This window comes from Hemibagrus wyckioides, linkage group LG06 (genome assembly GCF_019097595.1).
Source record: "Hemibagrus wyckioides isolate EC202008001 linkage group LG06, SWU_Hwy_1.0, whole genome shotgun sequence".
NCBI lineage: Eukaryota > Metazoa > Chordata > Actinopteri > Siluriformes > Bagridae > Hemibagrus > Hemibagrus wyckioides.
In genome coordinates this window covers 2,815,241-2,839,135 of record NC_080715.1, presented here as the reverse complement: position 1 = coordinate 2,839,135, position 23,895 = coordinate 2,815,241, and the positions used below count along the sequence as shown (strand labels likewise).

At 40.1% G+C, this 23,895-nt stretch overlaps 1 protein-coding gene across 1 annotated transcript; it reads right to left on the bottom strand.

The window, feature by feature from the left end:
• Positions 1-4,408: 4,408 nt before the first annotated feature.
• On the bottom strand, positions 4,409-18,826 carry LOC131354561 (UDP-glucuronosyltransferase-like). The gene is made up of 5 exons (XM_058392355.1): positions 17,774-18,826; positions 10,574-10,705; positions 10,265-10,352; positions 8,901-9,120; positions 4,409-8,319 (listed from the first exon to the last, which is right to left on the bottom strand). The coding sequence occupies exons 1-5, from the start codon at positions 18,632-18,634 to the stop codon at positions 8,040-8,042; spliced, it is 1,581 nt and encodes a 526-aa protein (XP_058248338.1). The 5' UTR covers positions 18,635-18,826; the 3' UTR covers positions 4,409-8,039.
• Positions 18,827-23,895: the final 5,069 nt, after the last annotated feature.

The window sequence follows — 23,895 nt, the reverse complement described above, 5'->3', positions numbered from 1 at the left end:
TCAGCTGCAGAATTGAGTATTGAGGTCTGAATCTCAGTAGTTCACAGGGGGCATGTTGTAACACTGTGTTAGAACTCACACTGGTTTTAAAAGAAACTATTCCATACAGTTAGCTATGTAAATTCATACAATTTACTTTTATGATTGTATTTTCTGCAGCATGAGAAACACACCAAGAAAACCCTACAGGGGTATAACCTGATGATGTGTTGTCACTGTCAGGACATGCAGTAATGAGGGGGAAAGTCAGTCAGAGTCACACACCATAGATTTATCACACTGAAATAAAAATATCAGTCAGCAGTGATGGAGAAACCCTCTGTTGGTTACTCCCATCATCAGCAAGTTTTCAGAGAAGATCAGGAGATACTGTCACGGAGGCACCTACCTCAGCCTCGCAACCATGCCCTCAATCACTAGAGTTCTGACACAGTCACCTGCCACTCATTACTAGGACAATATTTAACACCCTCACGCCACACACGCAGCAGCTAGTATTAACGTTGCTTATGCTGTGTATGCTCTTCTTCCCGTCCTCTATTGGATTACTATTTGCTGTTCCTGCCACGCTCTTCTCAAGGGGAATTTATTGACTGTGTACATCTCTGTGAGATTCAGATGAGACTACTTAAGTTACGTTTCATTTACCTCACCTATTTACACTGATTCTAGCTGAAGTTGGTTAAGGAAGGTAGTGGAAATTTGTGAGCCACAGTATGGCTTCATGCCCAGAAAGAGCACAACAGATGCAATTTTTGCTCTGAGAATGTTGATGGAGAAGTATAGGGACGGTCAGAGAGAGTTACACTGTGTGTTTGTAGACTTGGAGAAAGCGTATGACAGGGTGCCAAGAGAAGAGCTGTGGTACTGTATGAGGAAGTCAGGAGTAGCAGAGAAGTATGTCAGAGTGGTGCAGGACATGTATGAGAGGAGCAGGACAGTGGTGAGGTGTGCTGTAGGGCAGACAGAGGAGTTCAGAGTGGAGGTGGGACTGCATCAGGGATCGGCTCTGAGCCCCTTCCTGTTTGCTATGGTGATGGACCAGTTGTCAGAGGAGGTCAGACAGGAGTCTCCTTGGACAGTAATGTTTGCAGATGACATTGTGATCTGTAGTGAGAGCAGGGAGCAGGTGGAGGAAAACCTGGAGAGGTGGAGGTTTGTGCTGGAGAGAAGAGGAATGAAAGTCAGTCGTAGTAAGACTGAGTACATGTGAGTGAATGACAGGGAGGGAAGTGGAACAGTAAGATTACAGGGTGAAGAGGTGAAGAAGGTACAGGAGTTTAAGTTCTTGATGTAATAAATGAGGATATGAAGCTAGTGGGTGCAAGTGTTCAGGATGCAGAAGATAGGGATAGGTGGAGAGAGATGATTCGATGTGGAGACCCCTGAAGGGAAAAGCCAAAGGAAGGAGAAGAAGAATTAAAAAAAACACACTATATTTCTTATATGCACATAGAATATGTTCTTGTTTTCATTGTTTTTTCTTTCTTTCTGTGGTAATTTTTGCTGGGGTTTTTTTTCTCGTAGTGAAAAATGTATGCAAGTTAATGTCAAATGTATTTAAGTTAACTGGAAATAATTTAAAGGTGCCTAACAAATCCTAATTTGTTAAAAAAAAAAAAAAATCAACTACACAGAGTTATAACTGGCCTGCTTGTAGGTCAAGTTGATTGACCCTGGATAGTGAGGGAGGAATCCATGATGATGATCTCACTCCGTTGGGGCACTGCTCCAAGGTGCTAATAAATTAAAAAATCTCTACTATTTTAATTAAATCATCTTCAGATTTCTTGAGTCATTTGAAAATTTTTTAATGATATTCTTATTGATTTTTATTAACACCAAAACAACAGAGTTACATCAATATACAATCGACACCCACAGCACAGATTTAGACACGTTAAACAATATATTGTTAGTATGAAAGAGTGACAATGAAAAAACCAATGGGCAAGACAGTCCAGTGAAAGAAAAACTATGGGGGGAAAAAAAAGCTGGAACTTGTAAAAAACTTGAAAGTAGGATCTTGATTGTTCAAGTAAATCCCACAAAGGAGCCCATATCTGCCAGAATAGTTCTGTAAGTCATATGTAAGTTTTTCCAAAGGGTGAAGATTAGCCACTTGTGCCAAACACATCTTCAGAGTTGGTACATGAGATAATGACCATAAGATAAGTATACATTTCTTTGCTAGATAATTAAATAAACAATGTGAATTATGACGAAGATCTAGTGATGTTTTACCATTTAACAAATATATAGTTGGAGACAAAGAGAATTTTCTATCCCATATTTACTGAACCATTACATATACCTCATACCAAAAAGATTGAATATTCTTACAGTCCCAGAATAAATGCATCGATGTTCCTATATCTAATTTACATTTAAAACCCCGCTGATATTTGGGTACATTTTATAGAGGTGTACTGGGGTGAGATACACTACTCACAAAAAGTTAAGGATATTTGGCTTTTGGGTGAAATTTATGGAAAATGTAAAAAGTTCACACTACAGTGATATTATATCATGAAAGTAGGACATTTAAGTAGAAGCTGCAGTGGTGATTTCCTCATCTCAAACAATTTATTGAAACAAAATCCAACAACAGTGGGGGGTATACCACAACAAAAAATCTCAATGTCTCAATAATTTATCATGTGCCCTTGACCATCAATTACAGCTTGACCACGACGTCTCATGCTGTTCACAAGTCGACTTATTGTCTGCTGAGGCATGGCATTCCACTCTTCTTGAAGGGCGGCCCTCAGGTCATTGAGGTTCTGGGGTGCAGGGTTACGAGCCTCTATACGGCGACTCGGCTGATCCCAGAGGTTTTCTATGGGATTCGGGTCTGGAGAAAGTGCAGGCCACTCCATTTGAGGTACCCCAGCCTCCAGCAGCCGTTCCCTAATGATGCGACCTCGATGAGCTGGAGCATTGTCGTCCATGAAGATAAAATTAGGCCTGTGTTGTTCATGCAGGGGCACAATGACTGGATTAATGATGTTATTCAGGTAGTATTGTCTTGTCACTGTACCATTCACAAGATGTAGGTCAGTTCTGTATTGAGTGGACACACCTGCCCAGACTGTAACACCACCACAACAGTGGCTGAAGCATAGCGCTCTCCTTGATGTCTCCAACATTGTTGGCGGCCATCGTTTCTGATCAGCGTGAATCGACTTTCATCAGAGAACAGCCCTGAGGCCCACTGGTCCCTTGTCCAGAGTAAATGCTCCCTGGCCCAACGCCTGTGCCTGGTGGTGTGGTCAGGTGCCCTTGCAGGTCGTCTAGCACGCAGACCACGCTGATGTAAACAGTTTCGATTGGTCTGACGTGACACTTGGGTTCCTCTCACCTCCCTTAAATGTGCCTGGAGTTGAGTGACATTCATCATCCGGTTCCGCAGGGCACTGTTCACAATGAAGCGGTCATCAACGGGGGATGTGGCCAAAGGACATCCACTTCTATGCCTTTCTGTGACTCTTCCAGTCTCTCTGTATCTCTGTCCCAACCTGCTGATGACACTCTGTGACACTCTAAGCTCAGTGGCCACTTCCCTCTGAGAACATCCTGTTTGAAGCCTCACAATGGTGAGGTTCTGTTGATCAGTTGTTAGGTGTGGTCTTGGTCTCATGATGTCAAAATGTGAACAGCATGATGAAGAGGACTGTTTAAATACCAATTCTAATGGAACCAGAAAATTTATTGGTGGATTCATGGATCAAACACCGGTTGTGAATTTTGCCGTTAAGCACCTTGTTAGAGAACAGCAAGTTCTGCAAAAAGTACTGAAACACTGAACAGTTGGACATGTGCATTCAGAAGTGTAGAGAAGGTCAAATTAAGTTCACCTGGAAAGATTATAGTGCATTTTAGGTGCATCCTGAAATTTCACCCGAAAGCCCAATATCCTTAACTTTTTGTGAGCAGTGTATATCACAATTGTACACCACACAGGAAAAACAAAACCTTAAAAATCTTGAGTGAGAACATATGTACCATGTGAATAAAATCTCATGAGAGACACATGAGGAAAAGAAAGGTTTTATTTTTAGACCATGTGTAGTAAAAAAAGAAAAATCAACACAACTAAGAATCATGAGAATCAAACTAAAAAAATGTAATATTTTTGAAAATGTACTAAATCACTTCAACACCATGGAGATGAAATACAATTAGATTAAAAAAAGCAAAATGGTGTTTAACTAATAAACCAACACTGTAGGATCTTTTCCTCCTGTTCCATGTGTAACCCAGAAATCAGGCAAATTTTGTAAGACATCACATCCAATGAATCTTTCAGTTAAACAGGAAAAAAATCTTTTCACCCCATTTTCATGAACTTTTAAAGAATTTAGAATCGTGATTCGAACAACAATTTCTAAAAACATAAAGGCATGTGTGAGATAAAATATTAAACTTTATTAAACCCCATCATCATTTCAGCTTTAAACAGAAGTTTGATTTCAGCATCAACAAGCAGCCGTGTGCAAAAGTTTGTACACCTTTAGGACAAAACACAGGAAAAAAAGTTAACAAAAAATGTTGGATTTCACAAAAAAATGTTGGTTTCCTTCATTAAGTAACAAAAATCACAAAAATGCTCAGTGTGTGTTCAGATCTTATTAATTAAGAAATAAATCACTGTGTGTGAAAATATTGCATGTGATGATTTGTTTTTATGCCACAGCTATAAACAATTACAATTAAAAGAACACATCATATTTCAATTGTTTCTTCTTACAGTTAATGTTGCAGTAGCTATAACCAGTCGATCCCTCTACAGCCTCTCTTGTTTGTGAATAAAATAAAAACAAGCAAACAAACAAACAGCTTAGTGAAGAAATCACTGTTACTATAGAAAAGACAATTTATTAGAGCGAGCGTCTTTATATAAACGTCTAAACAACTGTCAGAGCTGCCATTTTAGAAAATGAATCAACACCTCCCAGCCAATCAGAATCCAGAAATATAATGTATTAGGATACTTGGTAACATGTTAGCTCATTCAAATGTAATGCTACATTCAGCTAGTCGTTTAGCTACTCAGTTGAAGTTAGATCGCTAGTGTTAGCTAACGGTGTTAGTTTCCGACTGCGCCAAAACGCCAATGTTTAAAGACTTTCGCTTCAAAATAAAAGGAAACATTCATCTGTGCCTCCTGTAAGTTTACAAGCATGGAAGCACAGGAGGTAGCGATTTTTTTAGAGGTAGAACAGCATCGTAAATTGATGGTGTGATAAATCGTCCAACCCACTACACCAAATCTGACGTTTCAAACAGAAGAAAATGAAGCATGAGGGGAAATCAGATGGTTGTTTAATGCAGCTGTGTGAAGAGGAGCACCGTCAGTAGTTACACCTATCTCTCTTCATCTCCTTAAAAACTAAACGAGATGGGGTTTTTTTTCCAGAAATTCTGTAGCATATTCAGAGGTGCTGACATTACTGAAAAGAAGAAAACTGAATTTGATCACACCCTAAAACCTTATTGTGCTTCTAAACTCCACTTTTACCCCCGGGGTAGAGGAAGGTTTCACATGGCTTTTACAGCATTAACTCCACATCATGACGATGAACGTGTACAGTGTGAAACAATGCGGTGTTGGAATGTTACGGCTATTTGCTTAGCATAGACACCCTATCAGAAACAGAGCTTCAGCCTGGTATCAGGTGATTTGTAGAGTCCCTGTGTGTCGTGTAAACAGTAGCTGCAGCATCAGTCTAAGTGAAGAGGAGAGTTTTATTTTTGCAGCTATGATCAGAAAAGTTTGTTCAGTACAAACTGGATATCAGTCACAAATAATAAGAAAACTGAATAAGGAACTGATTGAAAAATTAGAGGAAGTCGGATATCAGCAAACAATCAGCTGGACGACAACATGACAAACTTAAAAAGAGTAAAAAAGATGATGAAGCTGTGAAAGATTTGAGTGCAGAAACACAGACCTGATCTTTTTTCCTCACTGATGTGAAATCATGAGACGTGAGAGTGTGAAAGGTCAGATTATGAAGATCCAGGATTCAGTGTTAACCCCGGGGGAAATTAGGAACAGTGTGAAACCTCTAACTCCAAGTTTACTACTGTATATTTCACATGTGAGAAGCACTAGTCTTTGGATGGGTTAAAATCCTGCAGACAGCAAAAAAAATTATAAAGTTCAGCATTTAAACTTATTTGTATATATATATATATACACTATATTGCCAAAAGTATTCGCTCACCCATCCAAATAATCAGAATCAGGTGTTCCAATCACTTCCATGGCCACAGGTGTATAAAATCAAGCACCTAGGCATGCAGACTGTTTTTACAAACATTTGTGAAAGAATGGGTCGCTCTCAGGAGCTCAGTGAATTCCAGCGTGGAACTGTGATAGGATGCCACCTGTGCAACAAATCCAGTCGTGAAATTTCCTCGCTCCTAAATATTCCACAGTCAACTGTCAGCTGTATTATAAGAACGTGGAAGTGTTTGGGAACGACAGCAACTCAGCCACGAAGTGGTAGGCCACGTAAACTGACGGAGCGGGGTCAGCGGATGCTGAGGCGCATAGTGCGAAGAGGTCGCCAACTTTCTGCAGAGTCAATCGCTACAGACCTCCAAACTTCATGTGGCCTTCAGATGAGCTCAAGAACAGTGCGCAGAGAGCTTCATGGAATGGGTTTCCATGGCCGAGCAGCTGCATCCAAGCCATACATCACCAAGTGCAATGCGAAGCGTCGGATGCAGTGGTGTAAAGCACGCCGCCACTGGACTCTAGAGCAGTGGAGACGCGTTCTCTGGAGTGACGAATCACGCTTCTCCATCTGGCAATCTGATGGACGAGTCTGGGTTTGGCGGTTGCCAGGAGAACGGTACTTGTCTGACTGCATTGTGCCAAGTGTAAAGTTTGGTGGAGGGGGGGATTATGGTGTGGGGTTGTTTTTCAGGAGCTGGGCTTGGCCCCTTAGTTCCAGTGAAAGGAACTCTGAATGCTTCAGCATACCAAGACATTTTGGACAATTCCATGCTCCCAACTTTGTGGGAACAGTTTGGAGCTGGCCCCTTCCTCTTCCAACATGACTGTGCACCAGTGACCAAAGCAAGGTCCATAAAGACATGGATGACAGAGTCTGGTGTGGAGGAACTTGACTGGCCTGCACAGAGTCCTGACCTCAACCCGATAGAACACCTTTGGGATGAATTAGAGCGGAGACTGAGAGCCAGGCCTTCTCGTCCAACATCAGTGTGTGACCTCACAAATGCGCTTCTGGAAGAATGGTCAAAAATTCCCATAAACACACTCCTAAACCTTGTGGACAGTCTTCCCAGAAGAGTTGAAGCTGTTATAGCTGCAAAGGGTGGACTGACGTCATATTGAACCCTATGGATTAGGAATGGGATGTCACTTAAGTTCATATGCGAGTCAAGGCAGGTGAGTGAATACTTTTGGCAATATAGTGTATATATATCTTCTTTTTATTACTCAACCCTGAACATTATTTCTGTTGATCCAAAATGCAAAATACTTTTTTTGTTTGTTTTTAAAAACAAGAATTTCACCTTCTTGCTAACGTTCTTGGAAATGAACTGATTTTAATTTTAGGTGTGTGCTGGGTCTGGAGGGTGAGATTTTGGAGAGAAAGTAGAGAAATTTAAGTTAGCTAGCTAATTCATCAGGCAACAATTATAAGAAAAACAAAAAAACAAAGAAGCAAAAATTCAGTGTGCGATACTTGATAATTATCGACTTGACAATTAGAGGTTCGTTAATCAAGTTCACCAGGATGAAGTTGATGTGATGTGAGTAAGTATGTCTGTCACATCCTGTGTCCTTTCCCCTTCTATGAATTTGACCCATGTTTGAGTAATGTACTTGCTGAAAATGTTAAGAATAATTGTTTTTTTAGAGTTGGCGAAAGCGGAAATATTGGCACCTCTGAATATTAAAACGAACACGATGATGATGACAGTGTAACTATTTTAAATTATCACAGTATAACGTCTTACACATCAATCATCATTAGTTTACTGAACATTCTCTGGTGACTTTACTCCTTTTTGCTCTTCAGAGTCCTCCTGAAGCACTTCCTGAAACAGAAGGCGCAGGTTTTTACGGTGATAAAAACGACGACTGCGAGAACAAGCAGGAGGAAGCCGACAACGTCGAGACTGTGGTACTGAACCCAGTTGAGGGTGTGAGCGGCTGGTCTCAGGTGCTCGGCTCCTCCGTTTCTCATCACAAACTCACTCCAGAACACCGCCAGATCCAGCGGCTCGATCGGACGGTCTCTATGGATCAGAGACAGCTCTGTTATCTTCTCCCTGTAGCTGTGAATCAAAACCAGCGCAGTCTTCATCAGTATGAAGCACAACAGCGGTTGTCTCATATAAAATAAGCTCAGGGTCGTGCTGCTACGGGAAAATAATCAACGTCTAGAAGAGTAGAGAGTCGAGAGATGTTCCCTCACCAGAATCTCTTACTTCTGTCAGTTCAAGTTTGTAAGACAGCTAGTCATGTTACTATAGAAATGATAATGTACTAGATCAAGAGAAATAATATAAACATCTCCTGACCAATTAGATATGAGAAGTAGAGTGCTGTGGTTAATCAGGATAATTAGTAGCACATGGCTCTGTGTGCATTTGTTCAGCTTATCATTTAGCTGAAGTTGATTAGTTAGCTTGTTAGTAGCTAGCTAAAAACACAGCTCATTAAACTCCACCTGAAGGTGTTCCTCTGACTGTAACAAAGCCCTAACACTGGAGACTCCGTCCCTGAACGTCTCTTTACTTTAAGAAAACGTCTCCATGTCCACAATTACACACGTTTTTATTATTTTTAGGCCACCGTTAACGAGCCATTTTTATGTAAATGAGTGTCGACTGAAACTTGTCTTTTTTCTTGTTACCTTTTTTCATTGAGGACTTTCCTGAGTGCCACCAGCAGCTTCTCAGTGGTCAGGTCATACATGGTCAGGCTCTCTGCTACTCCTCGCACCACCATGCGGTGAACGTTGTCTCTCTGATCTCCAAACAGGGGGATCATTACCATGGGAACACCGTTACAGATCCCCTCATAGATACCGTGGGATCCTCCATGTGTGATGAACACCTTGACCTTGGGGTGTGCTGAAAAAAAAACCCCAGAATAATGCTTTAAAATATTTACTAAAAAAAAACAAAAAAAACACACAAACAAACAACAAAAAACATTCACTTTAAAGAGCAGGGTTCTGGATTTTAAAATAATATAAATTTTGTAATTTTTACCATCAGCTCAAATATTTAAAAAATACTTTTTCTATTCAAATAATAAAAATGATAAACTATTAATCAATTATATTCTTCACCAAACAAGCACATTTCTGCTATAAAGAATATTATTCTAAAATTAATTCTAAAAATTAAGAACTGTACATAAGATGATTTTATTAATACATATTTAAACTCTGGTATTAAATAATCTTAAATATAATTAATAAAGTTCAATACTTCAGTACATTTTAAGTAACAAAATGATTATATGCTAAGATATGCGAATAAGTCATTTTTGGTGGTTGTTTTTTAATTAATTAATTAATTATAATAAATTTGTTATTTATTGAATAATTTTTTTTAAATCATTTAATCACAGAGATGTTAATCATCTACAGGGAGAGGGTTTGACCACAACATCACTGGAAACTCACACTCAGTAATCACAAACCTGTGTGTGTGTGAGGTTTTTGTGTGTGTTTGTGAGATAGGTGTGTATATGGTGTGTGTATGTGTGTGTGATAGATGTAGGTGTGTGTGTGTTTTATGAGTATTTTTTTTTATATATGTCTGTGTGTGAAACAGGTGTGAGATAGGTGTGTATTTGATAGGCGCAGGTGTGTGTATGTGATAGGTATGTGTGAGTGTGTGTGTTTTTTGCATGTGTGTGTCTGTGTGCAGTTGTGTGTCTGTGTGGAATGGGTATGTGTAATCAGTATGTGTGTTTTGTATGTGTGTGTGTGTGTTATATGTGGTGTTTTTACGTTATGTGTGTCATATGTGATGTGTATGTTGTGTGTGTGTGTGTGTGATAGGTGTAGGTGTGTGTTTTATGAGTATTAGTTATATGCGTCTGTTTGTGTGTGTGTGAAATAGGTGTGTATTTGTGTGTATGTTATAGGTATGTGAGTGTGTGTTTTTTGCGTGTGTGTGTCTGTGTGATTGTGTGTCTGTTCAGTATGCGTGTTTTGTGTGTGTATGTGTGTGTGTGTGTGTGTGTGTGTGTATATAAACAAACCTAAGAGGTCATTCTGTGGAAGCCACTTCAACAGTTTGACGTTTTCAGGAACGTCTTTAGGAATGACTCCAGTGTATCGCCACAGAACCTGAAAATCAAACCATCATCATCATCATCATCAGCAGCAGCAGCAGTGAGTCCACTTCATTACACCGAACATTCGCTGATTATTTTCCTAGAACTGCACAACAGGAAGTGTTTTGTTCCTTCCTTATGGTGGTTTTAACTCTAATGTTTCCACCACTGTGACACGTTCCTCAATAAATTTCACAGAACTCTGATGATGTAGAAGATGGAGTTCCTCCTCACCCTCTGAGGAATCTGTCTGAAAGCATTGAAAAGCTCTCTGGTTTTGGACTCAGGCAGCTCGGACACGAAGGAGCCCAAAGTGAAGACGATGAAGCCATGATCTCCAGAGCCTTCCACGAACTCTTCCAGGTCCTGCACAGGAAACACAAATCAGTCAGTGTCATCACAATCAACCTGAGAGTGAAGATCCTTCGACACGTCACTGTCAGGATCACGTGTCTCATCCTGGACCATCGCCATGTGTTCCTATAAGGACATGTTGCTCTGGAAAATTAATTAATTAAATAATCTTGAGTTAAGAAATGTTTTTATTTAATGGTAAATCAGAATATTAATGCATGTGCTGTAAAACTTTCATAGTAACAGCTCTAACTTCTATAGTACCGGCATGTTGTGGTGATCAGGTAGGGATAAAGGTTTAAGACAAAGTATGTGTAAATTGCAAAGTGCAAATGTGTAAAGTTTTTCATTTACAACACAACTCAGTGCTCCTCTACAACACCAGGTCTTCTCAAAGACAGAAAGGTTCTTTGTTTTTCTATAAAACATAAAATCAATGAGAATTCTGGACTTTATCAGTGGTGTAGTGACCATTACAACATTGCAGCAGCCATTTTGTTCAACCTGTTTTTTCCGACTGATATAAATGCCCATTTTCAAAAAAAAGCATGAAAGATTGTCTCTCTTTAGAGGCAGAAAGGACACGAGTGGCTGGCCTGGGGACACAGAACCGAGATAAAAACACTGACCGCAATGATACCGTGTAAAATTCTCCACTGTAAATCCTCAGTTCTCTTTGTCAATGGTGCCTTATAGAGTGACCTCCACTCTGGATGCTCTACCTCACTCAAACCTCAGCATGTGTGCCATGGTGTGTCCACTCTCCATCTGAGTGACCTCTTATTAAAAGCTTTAACACATGCTTTGTACATAATGTTTTTACAGTCCAAAAAGTGACCAGTGCTTTTTTGTCCACAGTCCACACATAGTAGTAGTCCGTTAGCATTTCCCTCTCCTCACGCGAGATGATCAAAGTCCACTTTCGAAGCAGCTGACTCACCACCCTCTTTGACCTCACGCCTAGCCGAGCAGCTGCTCCATCAACGTTCTTCAGGTCAGGCCCAGCGATGTCCACCAGGTGTTTGAGGGTGGTGACACCAGATGTGAGGAGAGACTGTGAGAGTGAAGAGTCCCTGATATCCAGGCATGCCAGAGGCTCTTGAAGCAGCCAGTGAATTGAGTCTGTGGCTGTGGCTCTTTGCACCTTAAAATGTCTCCAGATTTTTAAAAGTTTATGATAAAAAGCAGGCAGTTTTAGATAGATAGATAGATAGATAGATAGATAGATAGATAGATAGATAGATAGATAGATAGATAGATTCTTCATTCATCCCAAATGGAAATTCACAATCCCAGAGGGAAATTCACAATTTTTTTACTGTGTTCAGTCTCTCCAGGTTCATCAAAAATAGTGCTTTGACCAGTTTCATGTTCCTGCAGGATCTTAAAATGGCACTGGTCACTGGTTTCCAGCTAAAAAACCTTGAGCCAAATAAAAACTTTTGTAAAAACTGTAAATGAAAGGCTGCAGTTCTGCTCTGTAGATCTATAAGACCTTGTCCACCTTCTTCTTTGGGTAAGTATAAAATGCTGCTTGTCACCCAGTGCAACTTAAAAAAAAAAAAAAAAAAAGTCCAATAAAATCATCTGAATTTTATTGGATAGGGAATGAGGGCCTATACATCCTATTTTGTGCCATACATGCTATTTTGTGCCACAGAGATGGCGCTACCAGATTGTTAATGATTAGCGTACACCCCTTGTAAGGCATTTTTGGTACCAACCACTTTTCTAGGTGACCAGTTACTTTTTCTATGACCCCTTCCCAGTTTCTTTGTATGAGTTCCCAGGTACACACTTAGATACTTAAAGCCTTCACTTTTCCAAAAAAGACCTCCAGGGAGTTTAGGTACCTCGCCTACCCACTGACCGACTAAAACAGCCTCACTCTTAGACCAGTTTATTTTTGCTGAGGAAACCAACCTGAATTCCTTGGCCACATTGTGCAACATGTCTACATCACTCTGACTGTCGACCATTATGATGTCATCTGCGTAGGCTGACAGGCAGATGGTGTTTGGGTAGTCAGGGATTGAGAAACCTTTTAGTTTAGCTCTAAGCTTATTTAGGAAGGGTTCAATGGCCAGAGTGTAAAGCATATCTGAGAGAGAGCAGCCCTGCCTTACCCCATACACACCTTAAACGGAGCACATAAACCACCATTGAGTTTCAGTACACTTTTACAACTTAACGGAAGCAGTCCTTTTGTTAAGCTGTCATTTAAAACTTCAAGTAGGTCTTCCTCTAAAACATGCCAGAAAGATTTATAAAACTCTGACGGAAGCCCATCAATGCCAGGCGCTCTGCCACACTCCATACTCATTAATGCTTTGTGCAGCTCTGCTGATGTTATATCTGCACTCAGCTCTGTGTTGGAGTCATGTGACACTTGGGGCAGGTCTTCTAAAAAAAACTCTGTTCTGTGGTGTGTTCTCTATATTCACACTGATAGAGTTTTTCATAAAACCTCACTGCCCTTTTCTTAATTTCAGCTGTTTCAGATAAAACGTGTTCAGACTCAGAGCGCAGGCTGTGAATAAAACGTTTTTGTCCATTCTTTTTTTCAAGGCTAAAAAACAACTTTGAGGGGGCGTCCATCTGGTTTGCGTTCTGGAATCGTGACCTTACTAACACACCTTGTGCTTTAAACTCAAGGAGGTCTGATAACTTTTTCCTTTTGACTGTGAGGGTCTGAATATGGTTCTGGTTCTCTGTGAATTGTGCTAAGAACTGAAGTTCTATTATCTCATCTTCTAGTTGTTTCATAGATTGAGCCAATTCTCGTGACATTATAAGTGTGCTGTTGACACAACTGTTTTATTTGTGTTTTACCAAAATCCCACCACTGTTGAAGAGAAATAAAAGCACGTTTTCCTTTTCTAAAATTTCTCCTGAAAAAAGTAAAAATCTTTGTAAAATGCTGGTCATTCAGTAAAACAATGTTAAAATGCCAGTAAGAACTCTTTGGTTTAAAACAATTTAAAACTGAAACACATAAAACCAAGCTGTGGTCTGAAAAACCAACCGGACTAATAACACAACTTTTAATGACGTTCAAGTGATGTTTGGGAACATAAAACCTGTCTAACCTTGCTAGTGATATTTTACCATCAGAAGTCTGAGCCCAGGTGTACTGTTTTTGAGTTTTATTAAAAGTTCTCCAAACGTCACTTAATTCATGTTTTTCAGCGATGTGTAAGAGTCTTTTTCAGGAAGGCAATAGCAACTCCTCCACTAGTGGAGGTATTATGACTTAAAAACAAGGGGCCATCCCACTCTTGTGTCCAGTCAACTGCGTTTTTAGCGTTGCTATGGGTTTCTTGTCCAAATAATACATCTATTCTTTTTTGCCTGATGAGTTCATACAGTTCAGCTCTCTTTCTGCAGTCTCCAAAACCATTTACATTTAGAGAAGCAATGCGAATGTCCTGCATGAGCACACAGAATAGAATAAGCACAAGAAAAGACGCCTGTGGTCCATGAGGACCGAGAGAACTATTATGTTTCATCATCATCATTACTTAGTGGCAATTTTCTTTAGCCTGTACACTTCTTTGTCCTCAAAGCACCCTTCACCCATTAAATGCTTTATGGGAATGTGCAGTTTGTTCAAGTCTGGAAAATACTTGTTAATTTGTACCAATTTCATATTTTTTGTGATTGTGTTTGATCTCATCTGCATTGTACTTCTTATCAACCCAGTTACCCTCAGTGGTGACACAAACAGTGAGATCAGGAGAGGGCTCTTCACTATCCAGCTCACTAACACTTTCTGCCTGGTTCAACATTATCACTATCACACTGTCTTGAGTCATCATCAGTTCAACATCAGTTGAAAATCTATTTCTACACATTGCTCAGGTGAGGCCTGCTCAGTGGTACCAGTATTATTCACCCCATCACTGGGTACTGGGTCGGTCTCTGTGTTTTCAGACATATTAGACTCTGAGGTTTCTGGTTTTTCTGCTGTAGTGCTAACAGAACCCACATCGAAAACGTTTGCTCCGTCCATGACCGGAGAGTCCGACTCGACTACTCCGTCATGCTGAGCAGCCTGATCCGACCCGTTACTGCCCCAAACCGAATCATCTCTGACATCAGAAGGGAGGGTTTCGCTGCCTGCGCTCTGGGGACAAGCACGCACTAGGTGCCCGTTTCTTCTGCAGCTGGAACACCTCATAGACACGCTGGACACATAGATAACGTAATCAAACCCATCAATTTTGAACGCCAGTGTGCGCTCTAATTCAGTGCTGTTCTTACTGAGTATCATGTAGATGAACTTTCTGAATGAGCGGACATGTTTTTCCAGGTCTGATTTGCTTCCGATGTTTATCTTTTTAATCGGGGAGACGAGCTTGCCGAAAATGGAGAGCTCTCTTTCCAGTGTCTCATTGGAAATGAACAGGGGAACGTTAGACAGCGTGACTTTTTTGCAGATGTTGAGTGGGAGAATACTTCAGTAAGTCGCCAAAATGTTCCGATGCCCGACCACCTCCCCTGTGGCCGGGCAGCAAGCTGGTGCTGACGGCCAGAGACTTTCTCTGTTTGACCAAAGAGTTTAGATGGTAAAAGTTAAATTTTCAAAGAACAAATGAAAAATATAAAGATATCAAAAGATATTGAACGTTAAGCGAGAAACAAACGTGTCAACCACGCTCACACTCAACAAGCTCCGCCCACTCCACATGCACTCAGATAGAGAGAGAGAGAGAGAGAGAGAATGAGAAGATGCTGCTGAGGGAACAACTGTTTATAGCTGTTGTAATGTAACTGAAATCAGGAACTACTTTGCTTCATGGATTTTCCACTACATTTGCTGTAACTATAAATAGACAAAAAGTGTTATGAGGTAAATAAGGAGGAAAGACTTCAGCAACGTCTCAGAGATTTCAGTCACTGTGTTCACAGGAGCAGATTTTTAAAGAAAGGATTAAAGAGCACTGTTCCAGGGATTTATTTATTCAGTAAGTGTTAAATGAGTGAGCTGGTGTGCAGCAGTTCAGTCTGGGTTTATTTCTCAAAAGGTTTTGACAGCTGATAAAAGCCCGAGAGCGCTCCCTGATTACACGTGTAAAGGTCAGGAGGAAATGCTGCATAATGCTGACTAAATCCAACACACAGAGCTTCAGATCTCTTCAATATCTCATGACATCATTTAACGCTTTCTGTAACAGAGCTGTAATGTCACTGTAACGCTGAACAGGCTGCAAAACGTGACATCAGGTTCAAATCTCATGAATCTAACTCAGATTTGTCAAATATTTCTTCACACAAGATCACAAAACAAACAAATCTAAGACTATTGCCATGATTAAACCTAGTTCTAGACATTGTTGACTGTTTTTAGGCTTTAAATATTCTTGTTTTTAGCATTTTAAACATTAACTAGCTAACAAACTAATTAATTAATTAGTTAATTAATGAATAATTAATTGAGGAATTAGCTGAGAAGTTTAGCTGAGAAGAGAACCATAAAATTTAACGCTTAAAAAGAATCACTAGTTTAATTTTCTTTGATTTGGTTTCTTGTATCTTATAAATTAAATAAATCTGACTAGACTCAAGGTTTTAAACTTTTGCACTCTGATTTCTTTGTCATGATTTTCCATACAAATTATCTTCCTGCCTCAGGAACATGAATTAGCTATGATTTTACACACACACACACACACACACACACACACACAACCAGATTACAGCGAGGGTTTAACCTTCACCCAGATTTTTACTGATGGTGAAGTTTAAACGTTATCAGGAGAGTTAGAACTCAGAGTGACTCAGCAACCCTGGGATTATCTCCTGCTTTATGTGGACATGAACCCTGAAACTCTCTCACACACACACACACACACGAAGGTTAAACCATATGTGGAGAAATGTTCTAAAATATAATATATAAACATGTAATATGTGCAGCAGTTATTTTTACCTCTTTAACCTTTAATTATCTTGCTGCCTTTTAAAGGAGATGAACTCCAGCTGCAGAAAGAAACATGTCCTCTCTCTGTACTGCTGATGTGTTGAAAACATTCTAAAGTCACTTTACTGTACTGTTGAGAGGGACTCTCTCTCTCTCTCACTCACTTTCTCTCTCTCTCTCTCTCTCTCTCTCTCTCTCTGTCTTTCATCTCTGTCCCTACTAAAATTCATAATGTTATTCCTTCAAATAATATCTTTAATAAGACTTCTGGACTAGGAGTTCTGGACTCTGATTGGTGGATCAGTTGATTAATTCTCTACAAGGCTAGAAGCTGTGACAGTAGCACAGGGTTTATATTGTTGCATTCACTCTGATAGGTTATTGTTTCCATAGCAACATCTCATTCACGGAGACGGGTACAACGTAAGGATGTTCGTGGCATAACTGTATAACTGTATAACTGTATAACTGTATAACTGTATAACTGTTCATGGCATGTTTCTGTGTCAAGTGCGGACGGAGTCTCCAGTGTCAGAGCTTTGTAACAGTCAGAAGTGAAGCTGTAACTGTGAAGCTGTACATGGTAAGACAGACAGACAGACAGACAGAAAGAAAGAAAGAAAGAAAGACAGAAAGGCCAGTGAAGGAACGACTGTTTATAGCTGCTATAATGTACAGTAAATGAGAACACCTGAGTAACGTGTTTAACAAGATTATGTTTAACCATAAATGGATAAAAAGTATTTGTGTTAAGTATTAAGTATTTAGTTTTTAATTAAACACACAATTGTGATCGGTATGAACTTGCTGTGGAAGTGTAATAGAGGAATAAAACACTAAGGCATGTTATATTTTAGGAGAATAATTTTGCTAAAATGTATGATTTGTTTATCTGACAGTTCAGTGGATTAATTCAAGATTGTCATTAAATTAATTTATCTGATTAATAGAAAGCAAGGACTAGCTAACTGATTGATTGATTGATTGATTGATTGATTGATTGATTGGTTGATTGATTGATTGATTGAGGAACAGGAAAATAAAATCAGTACTAAAGCCGACACTAGACTGGATCAAATAAGTCAGTTTCATGAAGAATAACATTTGAAGTCACCATGGTGATGAAAAACAAAGTGAAATGGACCATCATATCTCACCGCAGGAAGAGGTTTCTTCTTGGCACAGTTGATGCCCCCAATTCTCACCATATTGGGCATCACAGGTCTTGGGTACTCGAAGGTGAAGTCAAATCGATGAAGCCAAATGGCCGCATGTTGAAGGACTTTTCTATATGAAACATCCTTCTTGAGATATCTGCTGGTGAGTTCGTCAAAGCTGGTGTAAAGCACTTTGCAGATGATTCCCTCGATTCCAGCCATGAGCACGTTCTGGACCCTCTGAGGAAACGTCATGACATCGGTGTTGTCGGTGAAAAAGCGCGGGACATAGGACGGAGGCGACGGACACTGAGCGGCTTCCAGGTCCAATCCGCAGGGAAGACCACGCAGGAAGTAAACGGCGGGAAGAGAGAACGCCTCGGAGATGATGGGGCCACAAGGCAGGAACGGATCTGTGAGCATGAGATCGAAGCGTTTTTCACGCAACTCCTGCATCAGAGCCTCGTTGTAGAGCAGCGACTCGCATCCTTTCACCTGCATGTTGGTGAAGCTCAGAAGCCCGATGATGTTCTCAAACAGATCAGAAAACTCCGGCTCTCTCATGATGTTCTCCCTCAGCTTCTTCATGCTGCCATCCAGGTCAGCTTTGGTGTACGGAACCTTAAAGCTCCGAGCCATGTACGACTCAGAACCCTGGATCAACATGCTGGTCTCGGGAACCAGGACCACCATTTCGTGTCCTCTCTGAGACAATTCTTCCACCAGGATCTTCATACTCAGCCAGTGGCTACCGTCCACAGGCATCACCAGGACCTTCCCTCCCTCCACTGGTCCAAAAAAGCTGCAGAGAAAAAGCTGCAGCCCAAAAGAAGCTGCAAGAAGTCCAGGAACTTTCAGCATGGTCAGTCTAGATGAAGAGGATTTCACTGAAAGTGGAGAAGAATGTAAAACAACAGGAGTGTGAGAAGAACAAGTCCAGCACTGGAACACTTAGTATTCCTATTGAGGTTTTCACAAGCACAACAGGAAATATGAGCCTCTGGGATAGAGGAGGGGCCTCGTGGGGGAGTATGTGGAAACGTGCCGGTGTGTGTGTGTATGGGGTTTGCGTGCAAAGAGATTGTGTGCGTGAGTGTGTGTGTATGTGTGTATGGGGTTAGCGTGCAAAGAGAGCGTGTGTGTGAGTGTGTGTGTATGTGTGTATGGGGTTAGCGTGCAAAGAGAGCGTGTGTGTGAGTGTGTGTTTGTGTGTGTATGTTTGTGTATGGGGTTTGTGTGCAAAGAGAGTGTGTGTGTGCGCGTGAGTGTGTGAGTGTATGAAGTTTGCGTGCAAAGAAAGTGTGTGTGTGTGTATGAGGTTTGTGTGCAAAGAGAGTGTGTGTGTGTGTGAGGTTTGCGTGCAAAGAAAGTGTATGTGTGCGTGAGTGTGTGTGTGTGTGTGTGTGTGTGCGTGAGTGTGTGTGTGTGTGTGTGTGTGAGTGTGTGTGTGTGTGTGTGTGTGTGTGTGAGTGTGTGTGTGTGTGTGTGTGTGTGTGTGTGGCCTTGAGCTACAATCACAGTACTGATTGTAATCCAGTGGTCTAACATTACAAAGTCCACAAAGTGGGCTGAAGCTTTTTCGAAGCGAGTCTGACAGCTTTTCACACAGAGACACACGCTAACCTGCTCACTTCTCCTCCTTTTCTTCACCAGATGTTTGAACTAATGACTACGTGCCTGTTATTCCTACTGTATAAACAAAACCACACTCAGGCTCTAAATAAACACTTCTTCTTTTTCACTTTAGCGTGCAGGGAGGAACAGCATTACCTCACATTTCCTGCTGACTGTGTGCAGAGGAAAAGAGGAGGAAAAAAAAGAGAAAGGAATGAACAGAAAATGGGGCTTTCAGCTGCCAAAACCTGAAGGAAAAAATAATAATAACATGAATCTTTACATCTGCTGTGAAAAGGGTTGATGCAGTGTGAGGGATTTATACATCAATAATAAACCATTAAAATCATATGAATCTATACTAGTTTAAACTCTACTAACTTTACTGACTAATCTTTCAAAAAAATCCATAAAAAATCTGTATACAAAAATATCATTAGACTTGAAATATTACTCTTTATGAGCTTATCATTCAATACAATAAACTTATTTAGTGTCTAGCTGAACCAAAGTGTTTTTCTCGTGTCCATGTAGATGACGGAGTGTCTTTCCCATGTTCCACTCCACAGTGGAGGTTAATATGAAGCTCATATGAAAGTAGGAACTCAGGACTTTAAGAATTTGTAGAGTTTCAGAAGGATTTCTGTTTTTAGACTACTAATTTTAGACTAGTTAATATATTAATAGAAAAGTTCCAGGTTTGTTTTTTTCCCACACAAATGTTTGTATCTTCAAAGTAAATGTTGATCTCAAACCCATTTCTGTTCTCTGAGACGTTCTCCAAGTGCTTGTTCATCTAAAAAGCAGCTGAAATTTCATCTTCAACCAGTAAAATTCTGTGTAAGGTTCTCCAACAGAGGGAAAGACACACGTCTAAAACACACTGGAAGCCGACAGACTCGTTTTATATCAGACTCACGACTGACCAGAACATCATTATTGATGAAGCTTAGAAAAATAAACATCTTGAACTGTTAGATTAAATATTTAAAATATCTTGAACTTTTCCTTCCCCTGAGGTTTTATTTCTGCCGTAGCTGTAAGGACAGTATCTTGGTGGTATGATTTAAAAAATGTATTATATATTGAATATATTGAAATCTGAATAATATTTATATATGTATTAGGTCCTAATAATTAATAAATAAATAAATAAATAAATAAAAAAATAATAATAAAATACTTACTCCAGATCAATGCAATTGAATTGTTATATATTCTTAAGTATAGGTGAAAATTGATATTTCATAAAATCTGCAAATATTTGCATATGTTCATTGAATATATTTTGAAATATACTGCATTTCTATGTGATCTGGTGTATAACAGATGTATTTTAAGAAGCCCCTGATTTAATATGACCTGATTTAAAGATGATGATTATTATTATTATTACTACTACTACTATTATTATTAGTAGTAGTAGTAGTAGCAATAGTAGTAGTAATGGTGAAGCGGAGTTTAGTTGTTACTGTGTTCAGCCACACGGTGGTGCTGTTCACACTCATGTTGAATAGAACGCCACTGAATAAGCGAAAAACTAAACAAGTCATTTTAATTTAATTTTAAAACGTTAAATTAAATTAAAGATAGATTTCTGATCTTGTTGAATTGATTTTTAGTGTTTAAGCCAAAAACTGGTGCTGCTTTTATGACCATGATGTTTCACTAATTTATGATATAATTTATATCTCATTAACACCTACAGACTCTCATTAACACCTACAAACTCTCATTAACACCTGCAGAGTCACATTAACACCTACAGAGTCACATTAACACCTACAGAGTCACATCAACACCTACAGAGTCACATCAACACCTACAGAGTCACATTAACACCTACAGAGTCACATTAACACCTACAGAGTCACATTACATCAACACCTACAGAGTCACATCAACACCTACAGAGTCACATTAACACCTACAGAGTCACATTAACACCTACAGAGTCACATTAACACCTACAGAGTCACATCAACACCTACAGAGTCACATCAACACCTACAGAGTCACATTAACACCTACAGAGTCACATCAACACCTACAGAGTCACATTAACACCTACAGAGTCACATTACATCAACACCTACAGAGTCACATTAACACCTACAGAGTCACATCAACACGTACAGAGACACATTAACACCTACAGAGTCACATTAACACCTACAGAGTCACATTACATCAACACCTACAGAGTCACATCAACACCTACAGAGACACATTACATCAACACCTACAGAGTCACATTAACACCTACAGAGTCACATTAACACCTACAGAGTCACATTACATCAACACCTACAGAGTCACATTAACACCTACAGAGTCACATCAACACCTACAGAGTCACATTAACACCTACAGAGTCACATTAACACCTACAGAGTCACATCAACACCTACAGAGTCACATCAACACCTACAGAGTCACATTAACACCTACAGAGTAACATCAACACCTACAGAGTCACATCAACACCTACAGAGTCACATCAACACCTACAGAGTCACATTAACACCTACAGAGTCACATTAACACCTACAGAGTCACATCAACACCTACAGAGTCACATTAACACCTACAGAGTAACATCAACACCTACAGAGTCACATCAACACCTACAGAGTCACATTAACACCTACAGAGTCACATCAACACCTACAGAGTCACATCAACACCTACAGAGTGACATCAACACCTACAGAGTCACATTAACACGTACAGAGACACATTAACACCTACAGAGTCACATTAACACCTACAGAGTCACATCAACACCTACAGAGTCACATTAACACCTACAGAGTAACATCAACACCTACAGAGTCACATCAACACCTACAGAGTCACATTAACACCTACAGAGTCACATTAACACCTACAGAGTAACATCAACACCTACAGAGTCACATCAACACGTACAGAGTCACATTAACACCTACAGAGTCACATTAACACCTACAGAGTCACATTAACACCTACAGAGTCACATCAACACCTACAGAGTCACATCAACACGTACAGAGTCACATTAACACCTACAGAGTCACATTAACACCTACAGAGTCACATTAACACCTACAGAGTCACATCAACACCTACAGAGTCACATTAACACCTACAGAGTCACATTAACACCTACAGAGTAACATCAACACCTACAGAGTCACATCAACACGTACAGAGTCACATTAACACCTACAGAGTCACATTAACACCTACAGAGTCACATTAACACCTACAGAGTAACATCAACACCTACAGAGTCACATCAACACGTACAGAGTCACATTAACACCTACAGAGTCACATTAACACCTACAGAGTCACATTAACACCTACAGAGTCACATCAACACCTACAGAGTCACATTAACACCTACAGAGTCACATCAACACCTACAGAGTCACATCAACACGTACAGAGACACATTAACACCTACAGAGTCACATCAACACCTACAGAGTCACATTAACACCTACAGAGTAACATCAACACCTACAGAGTCACATTAACACCTACAGAGTCACATTAACACCTACAGAGTCACATCAACACCTACAGAGTGACATCAACACGTACAGAGACACATTAACACCTACAGAGTCACATCAACACGTACAGAGACACATTAACACCTACAAACTCTCATTAACACCTACAGAGTAACATCAACACCTACAGAGTCACATCAACACCTACAGAGTGACATCAACACCTACAGAGTCACATCAACACCTACAGAGTGACATCAACACCTACAGAGTCACATCAACACCTACAGAGTCACATTAACACCTACAGATCACATCAACACCTACAGAGTCACATCAACACCTACAGAGTGACATCAACACCTACAGAGTCACATTAACACCTACAGAGTAACATTAACACCTACAGAGTCACATTAACACCTACAGAGTCACATTAACACCTACAGAGTCACATTAACACCTACAAACTCTCATTAACACCTACAGAGTCACATGAACACCTACAGAGTCACATCAACACCTACAGAGTCACATCAACACCTACAGAGACACATCAACACCTACAGAGTCACATTAACACCTACAGAGTCACATTAACACCTACAGAGACACATCAACACCTACAGAGTCACATTAACACCTACAGAGTCACATTAACACCTACAGAGTCACATTAACACGTACAGAGACACATCAACACCTACAGAGACACATCAACACCTACAGAGTCACATCAACACCTACAGAGTCACATTAACACCTACAGAGTCACATTAACACCTACAGAGTAACATCAACACCTACAGAGTAACATCAACACCTACAGAGTCACATTAACACCTACAGAGTCACATCAACACCTACAGAGTCACATTAACACCTACAGAGTCACATTAACACCTACAGAGTGACATCAACACCTACAGAGTCACATTAACACCTACAGAGACACATCAACACCTACAGAGACACATCAACACCTACAGAGACACATCAACACCT